At 38.3% G+C, this 19,435-nt stretch overlaps 3 protein-coding genes across 7 annotated transcripts in view; all 3 read right to left on the bottom strand.

Annotated features, from left to right (window-relative positions):
- Positions 1 to 2,160: 2,160 nt before the first annotated feature.
- Positions 2,161 to 3,066, bottom strand: LOC114264957 (serine/threonine-protein phosphatase 7 long form homolog). Its single transcript, XM_082877276.1, has 3 exons — positions 2,966 to 3,066; positions 2,680 to 2,886; positions 2,161 to 2,592 (listed from the first exon to the last, which is right to left on the bottom strand). Exons 1-3 carry the CDS (start codon positions 3,026 to 3,028, stop codon positions 2,455 to 2,457), a joined length of 408 nt encoding a protein of 135 aa, XP_082733402.1. The 5' UTR covers positions 3,029 to 3,066; the 3' UTR covers positions 2,161 to 2,454.
- Positions 3,067 to 4,532: 1,466 nt separating this feature from the next.
- LOC145794931 (uncharacterized) lies at positions 4,533 to 7,730 on the bottom strand. The gene is made up of 3 exons (XM_082877275.1): positions 6,395 to 7,730; positions 5,239 to 6,269; positions 4,533 to 5,138 (listed from the first exon to the last, which is right to left on the bottom strand). Exons 1-3 carry the CDS (start codon positions 7,577 to 7,579, stop codon positions 4,697 to 4,699), a joined length of 2,658 nt encoding a protein of 885 aa, XP_082733401.1. The 5' UTR covers positions 7,580 to 7,730; the 3' UTR covers positions 4,533 to 4,696.
- Positions 7,731 to 12,042: 4,312 nt separating this feature from the next.
- LOC114320914 (rRNA-processing protein fcf2) overlaps positions 12,043 to 19,435 on the bottom strand; it is a 37,053-nt gene continuing 29,660 nt past the window's right edge. For all 5 annotated transcript variants that reach the window (XR_014334886.1, XR_014334885.1, XR_014334887.1 and 2 more), the window contains 3 exons: positions 12,853 to 12,930; positions 12,587 to 12,702; positions 12,043 to 12,504 (listed from right to left, as the gene is read on the bottom strand). Coding sequence is in view for 2 of the 5 variants with exons in the window: in XM_082877273.1 (XP_082733399.1) it covers positions 12,396 to 12,504; positions 12,587 to 12,702; positions 12,853 to 12,930 (303 nt within the window). In the remaining 3 variants the exon portion in view is untranslated. The remainder of the gene's footprint in view (positions 12,505 to 12,586; positions 12,703 to 12,852; positions 12,931 to 19,435) is intronic.

Below are 19,435 nucleotides of genomic sequence, written 5' to 3'. Positions count from 1 at the left end.
TGCACAAAGTCACACGCATCACTGTATCACTGCACAAAGTCAGATGCATCCCTGCATCGCTGCACAAAGTCACATACCTCCTACCTACTGTGCCCATTGGAATTATGCACAAAGTCACAGGCATCACTGCATCTGCGGCACAATAGCCGATGCTACAGGCCGTTGATTCGTTCATGACTGCACAAAGTCGAGTCCTGACAGCCGAATGCACTGGATAAGGTCAGTGGCATGCATGTGATCGAACAGGAAATTGCATACATACAGCTACCATGTCTATGTATGGTATAAATATCGTAGCATACCACAACAAAAGTTTTACAGCTATTTCTAGCGATATCATCATGACATATACGGTGGTTGATCTATATTCAGCAATGGGTCGCTATTGGGTTGCAGATGGAGATGAATTTCAATACCTATTAAATCCAAATTTGCGTTACTCACGTGCCACCGTCAATACCATGAGAGCTGAGTGGGAATTTCGCAAAACTCGAGCAAACGTTCTCGTTGAGCTATGCCGTGAAGTTAATCTTAAATTTCCTCGCCGGTTAGCCATGCGTATGCCAACTGACACTCCACAGTTGTTGCAAAGGGCATTGCATCGTATCCGCGACGAGGTTAATTGCATGACCCAACGTTTGCAAAGGTCCGGACTAATGAAGACCGCAAATGAGCGTGCCGAAGATGGGTTAATGGATGATGCACACCAGTACTACGCCTGGAGCATGGATGTTATGTATGAATCTGATATTGAGATGTCAGATGATGATGATAATGAATGAAATTGTTTGGATGAACGCCCAGGGCATTTTTGTAATGCATGCAATTTGTAATGCTTATCCATGACTTATCAATGAAGCGAGATATTTCAATTATTTTTAGCCTTGAACAAACATATTTTTTATAGCTTCTTTACACGTTTTGTTCAAACCAAACGCGTTTGTAATTTATGTTCTCCTAAATTACGGATAATGAGAGAGGGGTAGAGATGTGAAACAGATTTGTGTGATTCATCAATATAAATAAGAATAAAAAATTATGAAATTATAATTGCGAATAAATAAGTATGACACTTACATCAGCTGTACAAGTTTGACACATACAAACAAAAAAAAGAAAAAAAAAACCTATATAGTCCATATCGCAACCGCTAATGCCCTAACCTGCCCCCAGTCCCACAACCCCGACCGTGGATCTCCCTCATCGGTCTCCTACGGTAGACTCTCTAAATATCTGGCACTCTCTCCCCTGCATGCGGCCCTCCACTGACTGCCTGTGGAGCCTGTGAGTGTGAGTGTGACCCCCCCTCTCCTACATCTGATGCCCCTGATCCTGCCTGTGCCTGTAGATCAGATACTGCTGTGAGCTGTGAAACTCCCACTCCCTCGTCTGGTGCAACTATATCACGATCTGCAGCTGGACCCCGACCTCTGCCTCTGCCCGCACCCCGACCTCGGCCGCGACGTCCCCCACGACCATAACCTCTCCCTCGCGCTCTGGAGGGGGGCTCAATATGGGCCTCATCATCAATGTGGGAGATGTCAGTGAGAACTGCATCATGTGTACTCCTGGGCGCGGTCGAAGTAGTCCCCACAAAAGCAGGTGGTAACTGGGTGGGTGGGGTAGCAACATCATGCATGAACCGGGGCGCGGTCGAAGTACTCCCCAGAAAAGTAGGCTGTAACTGGGTGGGTGGGGTAATAACATCATGCATGAAGCGGGGCGGTGACCAATCAGGGTCAGGGTCAGCATGCTGGGTAAGATGTACGTGTGGGGAATATGGAGAAATGTATGGGGTATCATGTGGTGGGGTGACTGAAGTCGAAGGACCTGCTGTGGCTGGCGCTGAACTGGGAGGCACTGACGTGGACGGGACTGATGTGTCTGGAGCAGCTGCTGCACTGTGTACACCGTAGTCCCCAAAATGCAGACGATCTACCCGATGGGCATGCTAGATCCCCTCGTACAATAACTCTCTGATCTCTACAAGGGACTGCAGACCAAGCTGTCCATCACGTCTGAAAATGGCGTCCTCAGCCAAGTGGTATGACCTCCCAGCTCAAACCACCTGGAAAAAAAATCAGATATATTAGGCTATAGTTGACTGAAAATAATCAATTATGATATTAACAATTATCGGAGATATAGTACGATACTCACCAATGCCTCGAGAGAAGGCCCAACTCCCTGATATCCGGCCTCGGACAGGTGGCTCGGATTACCGACAAGTAGGTGTGTATGTCGCCGATACCACAACATGTAAGGGTCGGGAGAGGGGAGGACCCCATCGCTCCAGTCAGCCTGTACAATAGTGTCGCGACGGGCATCCCACAACTGTATGTATCGCATATGATGCTGACTCCAGTCAGTGCTGGCTCGGCCACGTCTATCCGTCGCATGCAACCGCCACTCGGTGTCACACCGATCCGGCACGGCCTGGACCTGACCAAACTGTCAGAGGACACGATCAGGGAGATGCCACTCAACCACGTCAAAACAAATGAGTGGTACTCTCGCCATCCATATATCCTCACCTAGGCGGCAGTAGTCTGGGAGCGTCTGGAGGACATCAGCATAAGGCTGCCAGATAAACTACAATAACGACAAGTCTATTAAAAATTGCTCATAAACATATACAGTCCATATGACAATTAAAATTTAGGTATTTAAATTTGATACCTCGCCGTCTATCATCCGGTCAAGCTGGTCTCTATACACGACCACTACGTGGGTCGATACGACCTCGTGGCTCATGTCAACCCTCCACCGGCTACCTCGAGGTCCGGCCGGCATCTGCATGTCTCCCTGCCCAATGGGAACCTCACCAGGAGCAACTAGTTGCCGCCTAGACGGGGCAATGCGAATCAATCTCTCCCACGCCCAAATCTGCAATAGTTTGAACGCAATTACAATGTTGATATATGCCATACAATATGAATTGACATGTAATAAAATTCTTACTAACCTGTAGCAAGACAAGGGGTCCTCCGATCTGAGTCACACCCACCTGAGTGGCTCGACATGACATCCTATACAAGCATGCCAAAGCCGCGGCGCCCCAGCTGTACTGGCTGATGACGTCAATGTCTCTCAACAGTGGCAAATACATCAGCTTGAGCAGGTTCTATGACTTATCAGGGAGAAGTACCCCCCCAATAAGCCACAGAATATATGCTCGCGCATGCTGCTGTACTAACTCATCTGCAGCATGATCTGGAAAATCGCCCTGAAAATGCTCCGACAGCCACCTCACCCTCACTCTACCTGCCTGTAAGTCTGCAGGTGTAGGTGCTACTCCCAATAGCTCAGCACATAGCGTTATCCACTGCTCCGTCGTCAATGATGGGTCAAGTCCAGTAACTGCTCGCCCATCAATCCGTAGACCGTATAGGACAGATACGTCCTGCAATGTGACGGTGGCCTCACCGGTCGGGAAATGAAATGTATGAGTCTCTGTGCGCCATCTCTCGACGAGAGCAGTAATGAGTGGGTGGTCCAGTCTGATATGGCCTATACGATATACACCATAGAATCCCGCGCGTAGTAGACACTGCAAGACTCTATGGTCCAATGGACGATCCCACAGGCCGGAATCTCCCCGTCGGCATGCCACCACGGTGCGTGACTGGTCCTGCATAACAGAATGAGTATTTTAAATTATAGCATTATCAAGGAAATCAAAAACAAAATGCAGTGTATTTTCATTGTACGCGTAAAGTCCAACAAACGTTATTGCATACCGGGTCCTCCCATATACTGTCAGCCCGATGTGGATGACTCAAAAGGGGGACCTCATCAGGTAGATATGCCATGAAGCCTATACAGTTGAAAAACAAATACATTTTGAAAAACTGTATTGGTGAGCATGTAATTTAACTATATCAATTAAGCTCAAATTATTATGTACATGACGACTTGGAAAATAAATGTGGTCGATTATTTTAAAAGTATAAATTTGTGTGCCATTAGCATGGAAGCAATTAACTAAAATCAGAATTTTGCATATTATGTGCCATTAAATATGATAAGCAATTCAACATAACCTATCGTTATCTATGCTTCGGACTAATATAAAAATCTTTTACAAAGTCATTTTACGATCTCAGTTACATAAGCTTAATAATGACCAATAACATGTGGATAGTTTTTGTATGTCAATATTTACAAACAAAATGGAATGATCATTTTTTTTTCAAAACTTCATTATTGATTTTGGCATATTTGACATAACCTCATTATTGATTTTGACATATTTGACAAAATTCGTTACATTTATGGCATATTCGACAACTTCATTATTGATTTTGTAATTTTTGTTTTGCAATAAAGTAAAAAATTTGTAAATTACGTACATGTAATTCATAAATTCTAAATGTACAAAATGCTTGAATCAGTCGAAATATTAAAATCTTAAAATGAAAGAAGAACTATGTGATTTTAAATAAAATTCTGTAATAAACATTTTCAATGAAGTAGAGAATAAAAACTATGATAGTTGTAAATTTTGTCAAGCAAATAAAACAATTACAATATATAAAGAATTAAACAACAGAAATGATCTATTACAAATAAAAAATGTTCTATTAAATGTATTACCCCGTTTACAAATAATGAATTACAAAAGAAAAGAAAATGATCTATTACAAATAAAGAATTACAAAAAGATCTATTACAATATGTAAGTATTACATAGTCTTCATCGACCAAGTCGCGCCGGACATGTTCGCCTGTCATGACCTGTCTGTTGGCACTCACTGCAACGAGCGGTCAAACGCCTATCTGATATGTCCATCTCATTCGAAATACGAGACATAGATGCACGACCCCGTTTCACTTGTCGCAGACGCAGTACATTAGGCATTAAAGTCCACTGCGGATCAGCCCAATAATCTTGATGCAGTATTGGATTGAATTTAGTTTCCCAAACCCTCATGTATACAGGAAGCCTATATACTAGATCAACGTACTCGAATGGATTGTCACCACATTCAGACATTACAGCGAGCATATGAGAACATGGATAGTGTCGTATCTCATATTTCCCACAACTGCACGTGGGTTGATTCATCCGCACAATTTGTGTATTGCGACCTCGTCCATGGCGAAAAGATGTTTGCACCTCAAACACGCGGCGTGGCCTATAAAAAAATTGTAATAGAAACTAATGAAGTTCATGTTTTTAGGTGTAGTTAAATTGACAACATAACAACAATAATTTAATTTATATTACAAACTAACCTGTCATATGATATCAACTTGAAAGTATTTGCCCTTGCGATGCCATCCTCAATAGTTTTTTGCATCTGTCTAGGGTATTGGAACTCATTTCGTACATCTAGTTCAGCTTGGGCTCCCATCTCGTCAAAATATTTTACAAGCCGCCGAAATGTAAATTCAACCATAGCTGAGATAGGTAAGTTCCTTGCACCTTTCAAGACGCTATTGAAGCACTCTGCATCATTGCTAGTCAATACCCCCCAGCGATGTCCACCGTCATACGAAAGGGCCCACTCCTCAGGATTCATCTTGTAAACCCAAGTGATGGCTTCTTGGTCAATAGCCTGTATTTGTTGTAAGTAACCATTACACTTTCGTCGTTGATGAGCACTTCCTGCTTTCCATAGAAGTTGTTTCAGCTCCTTATTTCTGAACGTAGTGTTAAAGTTACTACAAACATGTCGAAGGCAGTGCCGATGATATCCAACAAATTGGAGCGAGGGATTCAACCAATGCCGCCTCACAGCAGCTAAAATACTCTCAGCTCGATCGGATATCAAAGTCACTCCCTGTCGGTCCATGACAATATGTTCCTTGATATTTGAAATGAAGAACGACCAAGACTCCAAACTCTCCTTGTCGACAACAGCAAATGCAAGTGGTAGTACTTTGCCATTGGCGGTGACAATCGTTGCTACAAGCAACACATCAGTGTATTTCCCGTATAAGAATGTACCATCTATGGTTATAACAGGCCTACAATGTCTGAATCCATCGATGGCGGGTTTGAAAGACCAAAAAACAAAGTGGAAGACGGGCATAATGGTTGTATTTCCGGTATATCTATACTTCCATTGCACGATGGTGCCAGGATTAGATGTTTGTAATGCATACATGAATTTAAGCAACATCATATATGATTCATCCCAATCTCCGAATACCATTCTAATTGCCTTTGCCCTTGCATGCCACGCCTTCTTGTAATGTATAGTATAGTTCATGGACTTTTTTATGTCTTCGATGACATTCTTAATGGGCATATCAGGTTCGTTCTGCATACAACAATACCTATGAGTCAGATTATTTTGGTGTGAAAACTTTAAAGACACAATTTTGGTGTGAACACTTTAAATAAACAATGTGTATATAAATGTAAACATTTATTTTGTATACTCACCGCAACTTGTCCCAAAAGATGAGAAGCAATGTAACTGGAGCTAATATTTGTGTGGTCCCTGTTCGTTCGTGGGTATAAACAATGGTGAGGACCCCTATACTGCTTTATTTCAAAAAGCCCATGTCTCTTACTAAGAGATGCACGCAACCACCATCTACAGTCGTGCTTGCAAGCACACACCCAAACGTCTCGCTTGGAGGTTACGACTTTATACTCTCGATTATTTGTTGCATGGTACAATTTCACAGCATGTACGAGTTGCTTCTTATCAACGAAAACCATCCCTTTGTCCAACTTTGGATTTTCAGCATTCCAGATTCGGTTACGGGGAACGACATCGCGGTTACTAATGTCAAAATCACCACCCATGTGAATGTTTTCAAAGAAAGGGATTTCAGGTCTAGGTGGAATGGGGGCATTCTGAATATCAACGGGAGCGTCGACATCATCTTCTTCATCATCATCATCATTTGATCCGCCCAATAAATTTTCTTCATCACACATTTCATTCTCATCATTGTCTAGGGCGACATCAGGACCGTACATGTCACTGTCAGCAAACTGCACAAAATTAACCGTTTCAGCCATATTACCAGCAACTTCAACTGGAGTCGTATGATGGCTATAGGTGGGCACATCTTGGGTGTTATTGTGAAATTCAGTCTCGTATCCACCTTGTGAACTTGATTCTCCACCATGGCCATGAAATGTCTGTTGTGTGTAGCCAGCTGCATAACATTCATTTGATTCATACATAGGAGACTGAAATGCTGTCGTGTCAACCCCATGTGTCAGCAATGTAGTGAACGGATGTGAATCCATCTGTGTTATATTCGGAAGATTCTGTACAACCTCTTTCTGAATGTACACTTCCAAACAATTTGGTGGTTCGAAATTTCCACCGATACTTAAAACGGTGTTCAACGCCTCATCGTCATTTATCGGTAATATTTTGTATTTGCTGGTTGCTTGCCACTGGCGATAAGGATATCTATATTTGAAGATCAATCGGACTGTTTCCCCGTAACTTGCGACCTTGGACATAAACATCTCCTCCAAATTGCCAAGTGTGGTGCCAAGTTGCACCATATATATCTCTTTCGGCTCAGCATCATATGACACACCTTCATCGGGATCCCGAATTATGTTTCCCCCCCAGTAAAAGATAATTGGAACAGTTGCCATATACTTGCTTCAATGAAACAATAAATATTAAAATATCAACAATATACATATATCGAATTGTACTTGTAAAATAAACATTAAAATTTGCAGAAGCCACAAATAAAAGCAACCCTCTAATTTTTTATCAATTTATATTTTCCAGGGTTGAAGGAACTGTAGAGGTGAAACATTAATTCAATTTGTATTTTGTCAACTATATATTTGTGTCTCAACTTGATTATTACTGTTTATTTTCTCATTTTTTTCACTTATTTTTATTCGTATAACAGAACAGCTGAGATTTCATCTATACGTGGAGTTATAGATTGTGTCTCATTTACTTCCTATGTGAAGACTCTTATCTTTTCAACGTGAATGTTCTTTGTTGTCATTGCTCTATTGTCTTAATCTAAAAAACACATAACAAGAAGTATACTTGTTGTCTTAATTTTTTCGAATTAGTGGCGAAAAATAAAATAGGTTGAGAGATATTTAGTAGAGGGTGATGCGATTGATTTGGACAATATAAAATACAGGGTGCAAACATTGAGAGAGATTTTTTTAACCTGGTGATGTAATTGTTCAGATTTATGGAAAATATAAGTTAATTTTATTTGCTCCAACTTGTGCCATTACGGACCTTAATGACAAAGTTATTTCCTATGTGAACTAGTAACCCTCGTCCATTTTGTAGAGGGCATAGAGGCTTTCTTATAAAATTAAAACAACAAACTGATTTTGGATCATTTTGGATCGTTCTGAAAAGTAAGAAAAAAATTAAATTTATTTACTCCTTTTTTTTCTTACACATACAAAAACAAAAAAATAATTACAGAGATAATTTATAATGGCAAAAAATTAGAGATAATTAAATTGAAGTTGGTGGTTAAATGTATGGACTACATTTTGGATAGTTATCCATGTGAATCTATCGGGCTATCCGTACCAATTATTTGGTATTACAAAACACATGCTTACCCATCAAAGTGCCAATTTTTTTTTTCCCCTTCTTACGTACGAAATTGCTATGGACTATTAATTAAAATAATTTATTACTCTTTTCATGCATATATGTGTGCACACCTCTATGGACAGAATAATTATGATATTTGCTTCCGCCAACCCCTAATTTTGTAAATCTATTTAAGTGGCCTTCGGTAATCTTAGGATTACTGGCCGGTCATACCTATAGTAGCGGGTTTGGGTCGTGATAGAGTGGTATCAGAGCACGAGTTATACCGTACACATGAGTCCACATAAGCTACAAGATGTCCTAGAAAGAATTAGGGGCATTACATCAGCATGTGTTAGTGTATGTGAAATTATACGACATGTCTGAAACAATTAGACATGAAATGAAATTGAGCATTGTGAAAACTATAAACGAGCTATTTGCCTATGTTTATTAGTGCTCTATTTACCTATAGCAAATGGAGAGAACAAGAAGTGATGATGTGATTGAATCCTTTGATGCCAGAATGGAAAGAATGTTAGAAGCTTTAACCGAGTCCATGAGATAACAACAGAGACAACAACTACCTCTTTCGCCTTCTTCAGTGCAAGTGGAACCGATAATTAATGACATTATCGGGTTGACTCAGAAATTTAACAAGATGAAACCTCTGACTTTTCTAGGTGTTATTGAGCCACTGAAAGTTGAAACCTGGATGCTAGAAACTGAAAAATTATTTGAAGTGTTTCCATGTTGAATCATTTTGGATCGTTCTGAAAAGTAAGAAAACCTGATTTTGGATCATTTTGGATCGTTCTGAAAAGTAAGAAAAAAATTAAATTTATTTACTCCTTTTTTATCTTACACATAGAAAAACAAAAAAATAATTACAGAGATAATTTATAATGACAAAAAATTAGAGATAATTAAATTGAAGTTGGTGGTTAAATGTATGGACTACATTTTGGATAGTTATCCATGTGAATCTATCGGGCCATCCGTACCAATTATTTGGTATTACAAAACACATGCTTATCCATCAAAGTGCCAATTTTTTTTTTCCCTTCTTACGTACGAAATTGCTATGGACTATTAATTAAAATAATTTATTACTCTTTTCATGCATATATTGTAACTACTCTAATAATGACTTCTAATTATACAAACATGAATAAACATTATTAAAACATAATGTTTAGATTTTCCTTTTCAATGGTAGTGGACAATCACAAAGTGAAAAAGGCGATAAGTCAGTTCGTTCAATACCCATTTCAAAAACTTTTTCAAATTTTTTTCAGTTTTCTCAAAAATTTTTAATTTGTACTAGAATACTATTATATGTATTACAAATTCAGCTCATTAAATTTTTTAATCATATTTTGGCTGCCTGACCCCAAATATAGTGAAATAAACCAAACGAAATTAAACCAATATTTTTTTTTTAAAATCAAATAGAGTCAAATTTAAATATTTTGAGAAACCAATAAAAATATTTCTTTTCAATAAAATAGAGTCAAAATTAAATATTTTGATAAACCAATAAAAATATTTCTTTTTAATAAAATAGAGTCAAAATTAAATATTTTGAGAAACCAATAAAAATATTTCTTTTTAATCAAATAGAGTCAAAATTAAATATTTCAGAGAACATGATCTTTTATTTGAGAGAACATGATCTTTTCATGGAGAGAAAATTAAATATTTTTTTAATCAAATACATTCAAAATTAAATATTTTTTTGTTTAATAATTATATTTTGTAGAAATTAGACATTAACAATTTCTGAACCATAATTTGATTCAAAAAATGTAGACATTTTGATTCACAAGCATAATTTCAAAATTCCAATTTCTGATTTCAAATTTCAAAATATAGACATTTCATAATTCCAATTCAACAATTCTCAATTACATGAATTTCGTAATATGACATTAACAATTACGAATTATATGAATTACAATTTTTACTATTTTTATTCTTAATTAAACAAAATTACTTTTAAAACCATAATTTGAAACCCTAATTTCCTTTTAATTCCTGTTAACAAGCAAAAAAAAAAAAAACTAACAAGCATCATTTCAAAATTCCATTTTCTGATTTCAAATTTCAAATTTCAAAATATACACATTTCATAATTTCAAATCAACAATTCTCAAATACATGAATTTCATAATATGACATTAACAATTATCAATTATATGAATTTCGGATTTTTTAATCGCAATTCTTAATTAAAAAAAATTACTTTTAAAACCCTAATTCCCTTTTAATTCCTCTTCACAAGCAAAAAAAAAAATTTCCAATTCAACAAATGTACGTTGGTTTATTCAATATTCAAAATATAGACATTTTGATTCACAAGCATAATTTCAAAATTCTAATTCCTGATTTCAAATTTAAAAATATAAACATTTCGTCATTTCAATTCTCAATTCTCAATTATATAAATTTCATAATATGACATTAACAATTATCAATTATATGAATTGATGATTTACGAATTTCATCATTCCAAATTTCAATTCTCAATTCTCATATTTATGATTTATTTAAAAAATTCAAAAAATTCAAAAAATTCCAAACTCGATTTATGATTCAAAAGCATAAAAATTCAAAAGCATTACAACCCTTAATAATGTGAACCCTAAAATGACATCCTAATTTGAACAATCCTAATAATTTGAACAATCTGATATCGAACCCTAATTTCATCACCACAACCACACTGACAAAGCATAAACATTCATAACCATATTCAATTCACAAGCAACATCCAAAAATTCAAAAGCAAAAAAATTCCACAAATTCAAAACCATTCGCATTTCTGATTTCCAAACCCTGATTTCTGATTTCAAAAAATTCCAAACCCTAATTTCATAACCACAATGATAAAAACCCTAACACATTTAATAATTCACATGTAAAACCCTAACATTGACAGAAAAATACAACACATTTACAAACACAAAAACTAAATACATAAAATTAGGGTTAATGTCATACCACGGAGAGAGAGAGAGAGCAGAGACAGAGAGTGAGAGCAGAGACCGAGAGCAGAGACCGAGAGCGAGCTGAGATGGAGGATGGTGAGAGATGGAGAGTGAGCTGAGAGCGAGATGGCCGAAAAACCTAAGTCTGAAAAACGAATGCAAATGAGGGGGGGGCTTCGTATATATGAGGACGTTAAAAACGCTGATTGAAAAAGCGTTTTCATTTAAGTGAACTCGCTATTAGAAATAGCGTTTTTTCTGGCAAAAAATTTTTGTTAAAATCGCTATTAGCAATAGCGTTTTTTTCGCTAAAAAAATTTGTGTAAAAAGCGCTGTTCTTAACAGCGTTTTCCTTGGGAAAAAAATTAACCCTAGAAGCGCTATTCGTAACAGCGACTTATTAATCAAAGTCGCTATTTGTAATAGCGATTTTCCTGTTCATCTACTTTTGCGCTCCTAACAGTAAAAGCGCGAATAGTAATGGCGTTTTAGCTTAGTTTTGGAATTCCGTCAGAAGTTGGCCTAGTTTTGGAAATACAATGTAAAAAAGGCTTATATTGGGAAAAGCCTCCGTTCCATCTCAATAATGGCAATTTGCCACACAAATCCAAAACTTCATACAAAATTAATAACAGCCATCTTCTAGAGTAGTGTCTAAATCATTAACAGTCAATACACATGCAAGCAAGCAATCACTAAATTCATGTGATGTGTATAAATATAATCTATAATGATTAAAAGCGCCTGATGTTGATCTGATTGACTGCTCTCATTTCATTATGGCACAATACCAAATGTTAACATCTACCACTGGTATGCGTCATGTGTGCCAACACAAAAACTGAACTTGGCTGGAGAAAAATATCCTTTGCAGGGTCAACAACATCGAAAGCCATCAGCGTCTTCTTTGCTTAGCACGTTTCCAAGACTGTCCACCTTTTATCTTCCATTTCTCCACCCCTCCAGGACGGTTCTGTTCTTCAATCTCTCGAACCTTGCGCTTCCTGCAAAAGGTTGATATACAATTATTAGACATAAAAAAAAGAAGGCTGGGGGGGGGGGGGGGGGGAATGTACTCTGCCTCACCTGTACTCCCCAAGGGTATGATCAGAGAGTAGCTCATCAGCAAGGGTTGCTTTCCTCTCCTTCTTAGTAAGCCGACCTGTGAAGAAGTCTGATGCCGACTCTATCACTGTGCCCACCTGAAAATTTGTAAAATGCCAATCTTCTCACTACCTACCCGAGAAATCAATACAAGGCAACAAAAAAAGAATACATATGATGAAGTCCGGCAGATGCTCCTTTTGGTAATATAATAAGGTTACATTTCTTGTATGCAACCAAGTACTTGCCTGGAAATACATGGGAACTGTTCTCGATTTTGAATCACCCTTCTTGTAGTGTCTCTTTGGATCAATGACGCTCCTCAACTGTAATTAACAAAAGAGACACAAATGTAAACTGTCAAATCCTTTTGAAACAAATCAAATGATGACAGCCATCCTAGAAACAATATTCTGATAACTTCTCCAAGGTAAGCAAATAATCAAATTTCATATTGAGTGCCAATAAAATCTTGATCAAACCCAGTAATTATTGCATTTGAACTCATAGATAACATTATGCTTGTAGAGGTAGTTCACGAATTGCGATACAACGGGGGAAAAATAACCAAGGAACATATGATAACTACTGAAGTTGTGGAAATATGTGAAACTAGACCCAAAGATGATAAGAGAGCAAGGTGTCTGCAATTCAGAACACAGAATTGCAGATGATGGGAAAACAAGACATGGAACTTGGACCTTCTTGATCAGCAAAGGCTAACTCCAATCATTTAATTGGATCATGATAGAGACAATTTATAGCTGAGGGGTTTCTTAATTCTTATTACACAACAACCCAAACTTCTTGTTTACAAAAGAAAACTTATCAAGAAAATAATAAAGAGATTTAATCATAACGCTATGCATTCCATGTTAAACCAGCCAACCAGTGTCACCTAAATTGTGGGTCATTCAGTATGACGAATGGGAATATGAAGAGGAACATGGTACACCAAATACTACACAACCTCGTGCACAAAAGGATAGCTTGTATAGATCACAAAATGTGCAATGTATTGACATACTTCCATACACCAGATGAATTTTTTCATAAATACTCAGATATTCAATGAAACATAAAATGCATTTCTATTTTTTAACTTTTCTTATATCCAACATGCTTTCCTTCTGAATAGCATAATCGTCCAACTTATTCCTCAATCTTACAAAAAAAAAAAAAAAAACTGACTAATATGCATCCTTTACGATCTAATGTACTTTCTGTACAAGTCAAGTAATGTCTATGGCCTTTTTCATTTAGATCCATTGCCAAAATCCCACTCTTTTCTTGATTTTAGTTCATTATTTTTCATGTTTTTCTTATTCCCTCACAAGGAAAGCAGCAAGGAATTAAATAGAGAAAATGTTAGAATTGCTTTGGATCACTAAACAAGTGTCCACATTTCAGAACATATATTCCCAAATATAGATCGCCAGAATATCACTATTCCTGGTAACTATAGTTACAACAATCACCTTTTTCATCCCCTGAACACTTCAGCTCAATATCTAGTGAAAGACAAAACTTCATAACAGAACACAGAGTAGAAGTGTACTCCATAACTTTTCTCCCTCTTTGTTTCTTCTTATTTTTTTTTTATTATTATTCTCCTTCTTCCTCTTCTGTGCTCTTCCTTACTATTCTACACAATGTACTAGAAAAAAGCTAACACCCTCACGATTTATGAATTCGAATGCACATTCCAAAACAAAGTAAACTTCCGTTCTAAAACAATGGATTCAACGATCCAAAACTATCTCAATTTTCTCCCTCCCTATGTAATTTCTTTAATTAGAAGGAAAAGAATTAAATATAATGAACTAAAATCTAAATATAGTGGGAGCTTGGCATGACAAAATGTAAAAACATAAGACCATAATCCTTTTATAATTAGGTTTTAAATGACTAATTTGAAGAATAATAAATTATATTTAGTGTGATCTATACAGCCACTTCTCTCATAATATATTTTAGAGCGTGTGGTGTACCACATTTCTATTGCTATTCCTCGCATAGGATCAATCTTCATTCCAAGTAGCACAGATTCTATACCACTTGTCACGGACTGGGCGCTTGTCATCCTCCCGAGAAGCCGGCTCCACGAGTGGTACTGCGTACCCCCCCGTGCATTTTGCCCACGGACCAACCTAGGAGATGCGATAGGGATCTACCCTGCCTGCCTTGCCGCTCACAACCTAATGAACCTAATGCGCTTGCAAGGTGCTTGGTGTAGAACTCGCATCCCTGATGAGTCGGTACGTGACATGCTACCACCGCCAGTCCCTGACGCCCTCGTCAGGGGGACATTACCCTGCCTGCCCCCATGCTTGTCCGTTCCCCTACGCACGGGAAACCCGCCCCGCGCGGACACCACCCTTGGTGTGGACCCCACAATGAAGGTGCTTGGTGTAAGTCCCACGTACCGTCCCCATCACAGTGCTCCTAACCTGGCTCTGATACCACTTGTCACGGACTGGGCGCTTGTCATCCTCCCGAGAAGCGGTTTTGACCTAGACTCCAAGTTCACATGGGATGTCAAGAAAGTACATTGTGTACCAAAGCATACACTAAGGCCATGTTTGTTTCGGGGGATAGGATTAAGGGGACAAGGGGATAAGTAATACCGTGGGCCCCACATGTTTCTTGGTACATTATGGGATATTGACTGTTTATATATACCATGAGACTTTTTGTATTATATATGGTTAAAGTGGGATGAAGAATGGGATAAGAGTTGGGAGTATATTTTTTACAGTTGGAAAGAGGAGGGAAGCTAATCTAGGTGAACCAAACACAGGATAGTGGAGGATTGAAGGACATGTGTCTTGGCACATAAGTTTCAACTAAATTTATGACACGTATAGACCCTATGATGGGAATGTTGTAGGCAATTACTTCCTCAAAATGATCAACTTGCTCCGTTGAAGTGTATAAATAAAACGACGTCATATCTTAACGACGTTATTCAAGATGCTCAAATGACACGTGGAGTCTACGAAAGATGACACTTATAGAGCCTACAACAAGGACACCATACAGGATGAAACCCCAAAGATCAATCCGGTTAATCAGATATACGATTAATCATATAGCACTATTATTTAAAATTCAAATGGCGCTATCATTCAATTTAAAATTCAAATTGAGGATGAGACATTCTTTATCACCTGGATGGTTCTCTATAAATACGAAGACCATCACACAAGATCAGGGATCAGAAGTGAGAATACCAGAGAGAGAGAAAGAAATCAAGAGCTAAAGAAGTCGTTACAAGAAAGAAGAAGAGAAGCCCAGAGAATTCAAGAGCCTACGCTATAAACCCAGAATGACGATGAATAGGTAAAGAGTTCCAAACCCAAGAATTGTACTTTGTATTCGAGGGTTCAAAACCCATAACAATTTCAATAAAATATTTATTTTCTTAAATTGTCTTTTGTTATTTATTTTGTTCTTCGTTAATCGGAGGTTTCATTTATATAAAATGTGTAATTAATGATCTGGAATACAGATCGGAAATAGAAACCTGCTATTCAAATAATCAACACTGTTTAGTCCAAAAACTAAACAATAGACATTTGTAACATAAAATTTTGAAATGTGTTGAAGCACTTCATGTTTCAAAATTTGTGTCTACAAATTTTGGCACGCCCAGTGGGACTTATTTCTCCTCCCATCTTTTGAAGAACAAAAAAATATATATATATAGTTGAAACTTACTAACGTATTCTTCTGTTATAGGAATGCTGAAGCAACTGTCAAGAGACAAACCTACACTCCAGTGGTTTTGAAATCACCAAGGTTGGAGATAGCACCCATCACTCAAGGGGCTCCGGAGCGAATGCTCTTGGCTGTCCCAAAGGTAGAACCAGCGAAATCCTGGAAAGATGCACTTCTTTCCCCTATTGCCTAAGGGGTCCGGAGCGAAAGCTCTTGGCTGTCCCGAAGGTAACTGGTGCGACGAAGAAAGTCATACTTCTCCAGAAAGTTGAAAGTTTCACAAAGATTACTGAAGATTATGTGAAAGCGTCGAAGCAATACACAACTGTAAGGGCTACAGCCCGAACGAAGAGCTTTCTAATTCAGGCAAAAGAGGCTAATCAGGTTGCAACTATGGCCTTTGTTGCAGCTTCAGCGGATTTCCAATAATATATGATCTGGAATCCAGAGCTTCAAAAGTCTTTAATATATGCCCTGCCCAAGCCAGAGGATTTCCACAAAGAAATTGAGGGTATAAATCAAGAGAAGACAACTACACGCATGGCTATGGTAACCTTTGGTGACAAACACATGTGTGTTGAAATGATAGACCATAATTGGCCTTTGTTTATCACTGGGCTTATTCATGATGTGAAAATTTCTCGAATTCTAGTTGATGGAGGATCTGCGATAAACCTCCTGCCTCAGAGGGCCTTAAACTTGTTAGGGGTTTGAATTTCACAACTTCGCCCAAGTCGTTTGGTCATTCAAGGATTTAATCAGAATGAACAACGCCCAATGGGGAAGATTGAATTGCGGACCAAGTTTGGGGATATTGACGAAAGCACCGAGTTCTTGGTCATTGATGAAGACACCTCCTATAATGCTTTGCTTGGGAGACCATGGATGCATAATCATCATGCAGTACCATCAACTTATCACCAATGTATCAAGTACCCGTTACCTTCACCCAAAAAAGAGGGGACAATTGTGGCTGGCAATGATCCATTTGGAGAAGTAGAGGCCTATTATGCTGATGCTCACTTCTATACAAAGACTTCACAAAGAAAGGGAAAAGATGGGAAGAAGTCTGAAGATACTCTGAATGTCAAAGACGCTCTAGAGTCTACTCCAGTTTCAACAAAAAGAACTTTTCGATATGTGCCAAAGTCCGAAAGGAAACCAGGGGCAAAGGCTCTAGCCCCAATAAATCCAATTTTGGATCTCAAGGGTGAGTTTATGTTGCCATTAAGGAGGACAAAATGCACCTATGTGGAGAAATATAATAAGATTGTGGTCCCTCCTAAAGGAAAAGGGTCGAAACCCATCATATTCCACTCACTTGGAGATGTTGAACAGAAACTGAAAGTTGAACAAGTGCTAGAAGAAAACATCTCGAGTTTTGAGAAGCCTACCTTCAGTGTAGAAATTACATAGATGTTGGTAAAAGTTGGTTTAGATCCTAAAAAAATACCAGCAACAATGACACCCTTTAACTTTGCAGGAACAATGACACCCTTTAACTTTGCAGAGGCAGGCTATCCAACCAGGTGATATTATCACCGCTAGGACAGAAGGGTTAGGCTATTGGGGATATGAGGAAAAATTTCCAGTAAACATGACTATCACTCGAGATGTGTTGGAAAATGTTGACCAAGATGAAGCTCAACCTACACCAACAGAATTTGAAGCAGGAGGCCAAGCCACCGTGGATGACCTTCGTGAAGTAAATCTGGGTGATGAAGGAGAAAACAAACCAACCTTCATTAGTGCAAATTTAAAGGAAGAAGAAGCTCGACAATATATTTTCTTCTTAAGGGAGTATCGTGTGGAACTACAGTGAGACGCCTGGTCTTGATCCAGAGATTGCAGTCCATAAGCTTGCAATTTACCTTGAGAAATGGCCAGTTAAACAGCCTCAGAGGCGAACTCGACCAGAGCTTACAGCCCAAATTGAAACTGAAGTCGACAAGCTTATTAATGCAGGATTCATCAGGGAAGTCAAATATCCAACCCTGGCTAGCAAACATAGTGCCGATCAAGAAAAAGAATGGTCAAATCAGGGTTTGCATTGATTTCCGTGATCTCAATGAGGCTTGTCCTAAAGATGACTTTCCCTTGCCCATCACTAAACTTCTTGTAGATGCAACTACTGGGTATGAAACCTTGTCTTTTATGGATGGATACTCAGGATACAATCAAATCTGAATGACACCTGAAGATGAAGAAATGATTGCATTCAGGATTCCGAGAGGAGCCTTGTGCTATAAGGTAATGTCCTTTGGCCTAAAAAATGCTGGAGCCACGTATCAAAGGGCAATGACTGTAATTTTCAGTGATATGCTCCATGACACCATTGAATGCTATGTTGATGATCTTGTCGTCAAAGACAAAGGAAAATGAAAACCATGTGGAAGATTTGAGAAGAATCTTCGAACGTTTGAGGAGATACAAACTCCAGATGAACCCACTAAAATGTGCATTTGGAGTTTCCTTAGGAAAATTTCAAGAGTTTGTGGTTCAAAACAAAGGGATTGAAATTGACCCTACCAAGATTAAAGTCATTGCTGAAATGTCTCCTCCATGAAATTTAAGGGAATTGAAGGGGCTACAAGAGAGATTGGCCTATATCATAAGATTTATTTCTAACTTGGTTGGTTGATACTTGCCATTCTCAAGATTGATGAAAAAGGGTGTTCCATTTGAATGGGATCAGCAGTGCCAAAATTCTTTTAATAGTATTAAGGAGTATCTTTTGAAGCCTCCAGTACTCATGAGCCCAATAAAAGAGAAACCACTCTTGTTGTACATAACAGCCCTGGATGGTTCGTTAGGGGCACTGTTGGCACAACACAATGAGCATGGGAAAGAAAATGTCTTGTATTACTTGAGTCGTACTCTGGTTGGGGCAGAAGTCAATTATTCTTCTATCGAAAAGACATGCCTTGCCTTGGTGTTCGCCTTGCAAAAATTAAGCACTATGTCTTGGAACACGAAGTCAAGTTGTCATCAAGAGCAGACCCCTTGAAATATATACTTTCATGGCCCATACTTTCAGGGAAAATTGCAAAGTCAGCTGTAATTCTCCAACAATTCGCAATTGAATATGTTCCTCAAAGAGCTGTAAAGGGG

The sequence above is a fragment of the Camellia sinensis genome, chromosome 7 (genome assembly GCF_055761805.1).
Source record: "Camellia sinensis isolate YWXY chromosome 7, ASM5576180v1, whole genome shotgun sequence".
Lineage (NCBI taxonomy): Eukaryota > Viridiplantae > Streptophyta > Magnoliopsida > Ericales > Theaceae > Camellia > Camellia sinensis.
Note: the sequence above shows the minus strand (reverse complement) of the source record. Positions and strands in the feature narration are given on the sequence as shown.

Bases quoted from the DNA above. Each gene is read 5' to 3' on its own strand.
- LOC114264957 (XM_082877276.1), bottom strand. From the start codon at position 3,028: ATGTCATGTCGAGCCACTCAGGTGGGTGTGACTCAGATCGGAGGACCC. The intron at 2,887-2,965 runs GTTAGTAAGAAT...AAACTATTGCAG, and splicing joins GACCCCTTGTCTTGCTACAG to ATTTGGGCGTGGGAGAGATT. The intron at 2,593-2,679 runs GTATCAAATTTA...TCGTTATTGTAG, and splicing joins ACCGGATGATAGACGGCGAG to TTTATCTGGCAGCCTTATGC.
- LOC145794931 (XM_082877275.1), bottom strand. From the start codon at position 7,579: ATGGCAACTGTTCCAATTATCTTTTACTGGGGGGGAAACATAATTCGG. The intron at 6,270-6,394 runs GTGAGTATACAA...TGTTGTATGCAG, and splicing joins ATCTTTTGGGACAAGTTGCG to AACGAACCTGATATGCCCAT. The intron at 5,139-5,238 runs GTTAGTTTGTAA...ATTTTTTTATAG, and splicing joins AAGTTGATATCATATGACAG to GCCACGCCGCGTGTTTGAGG.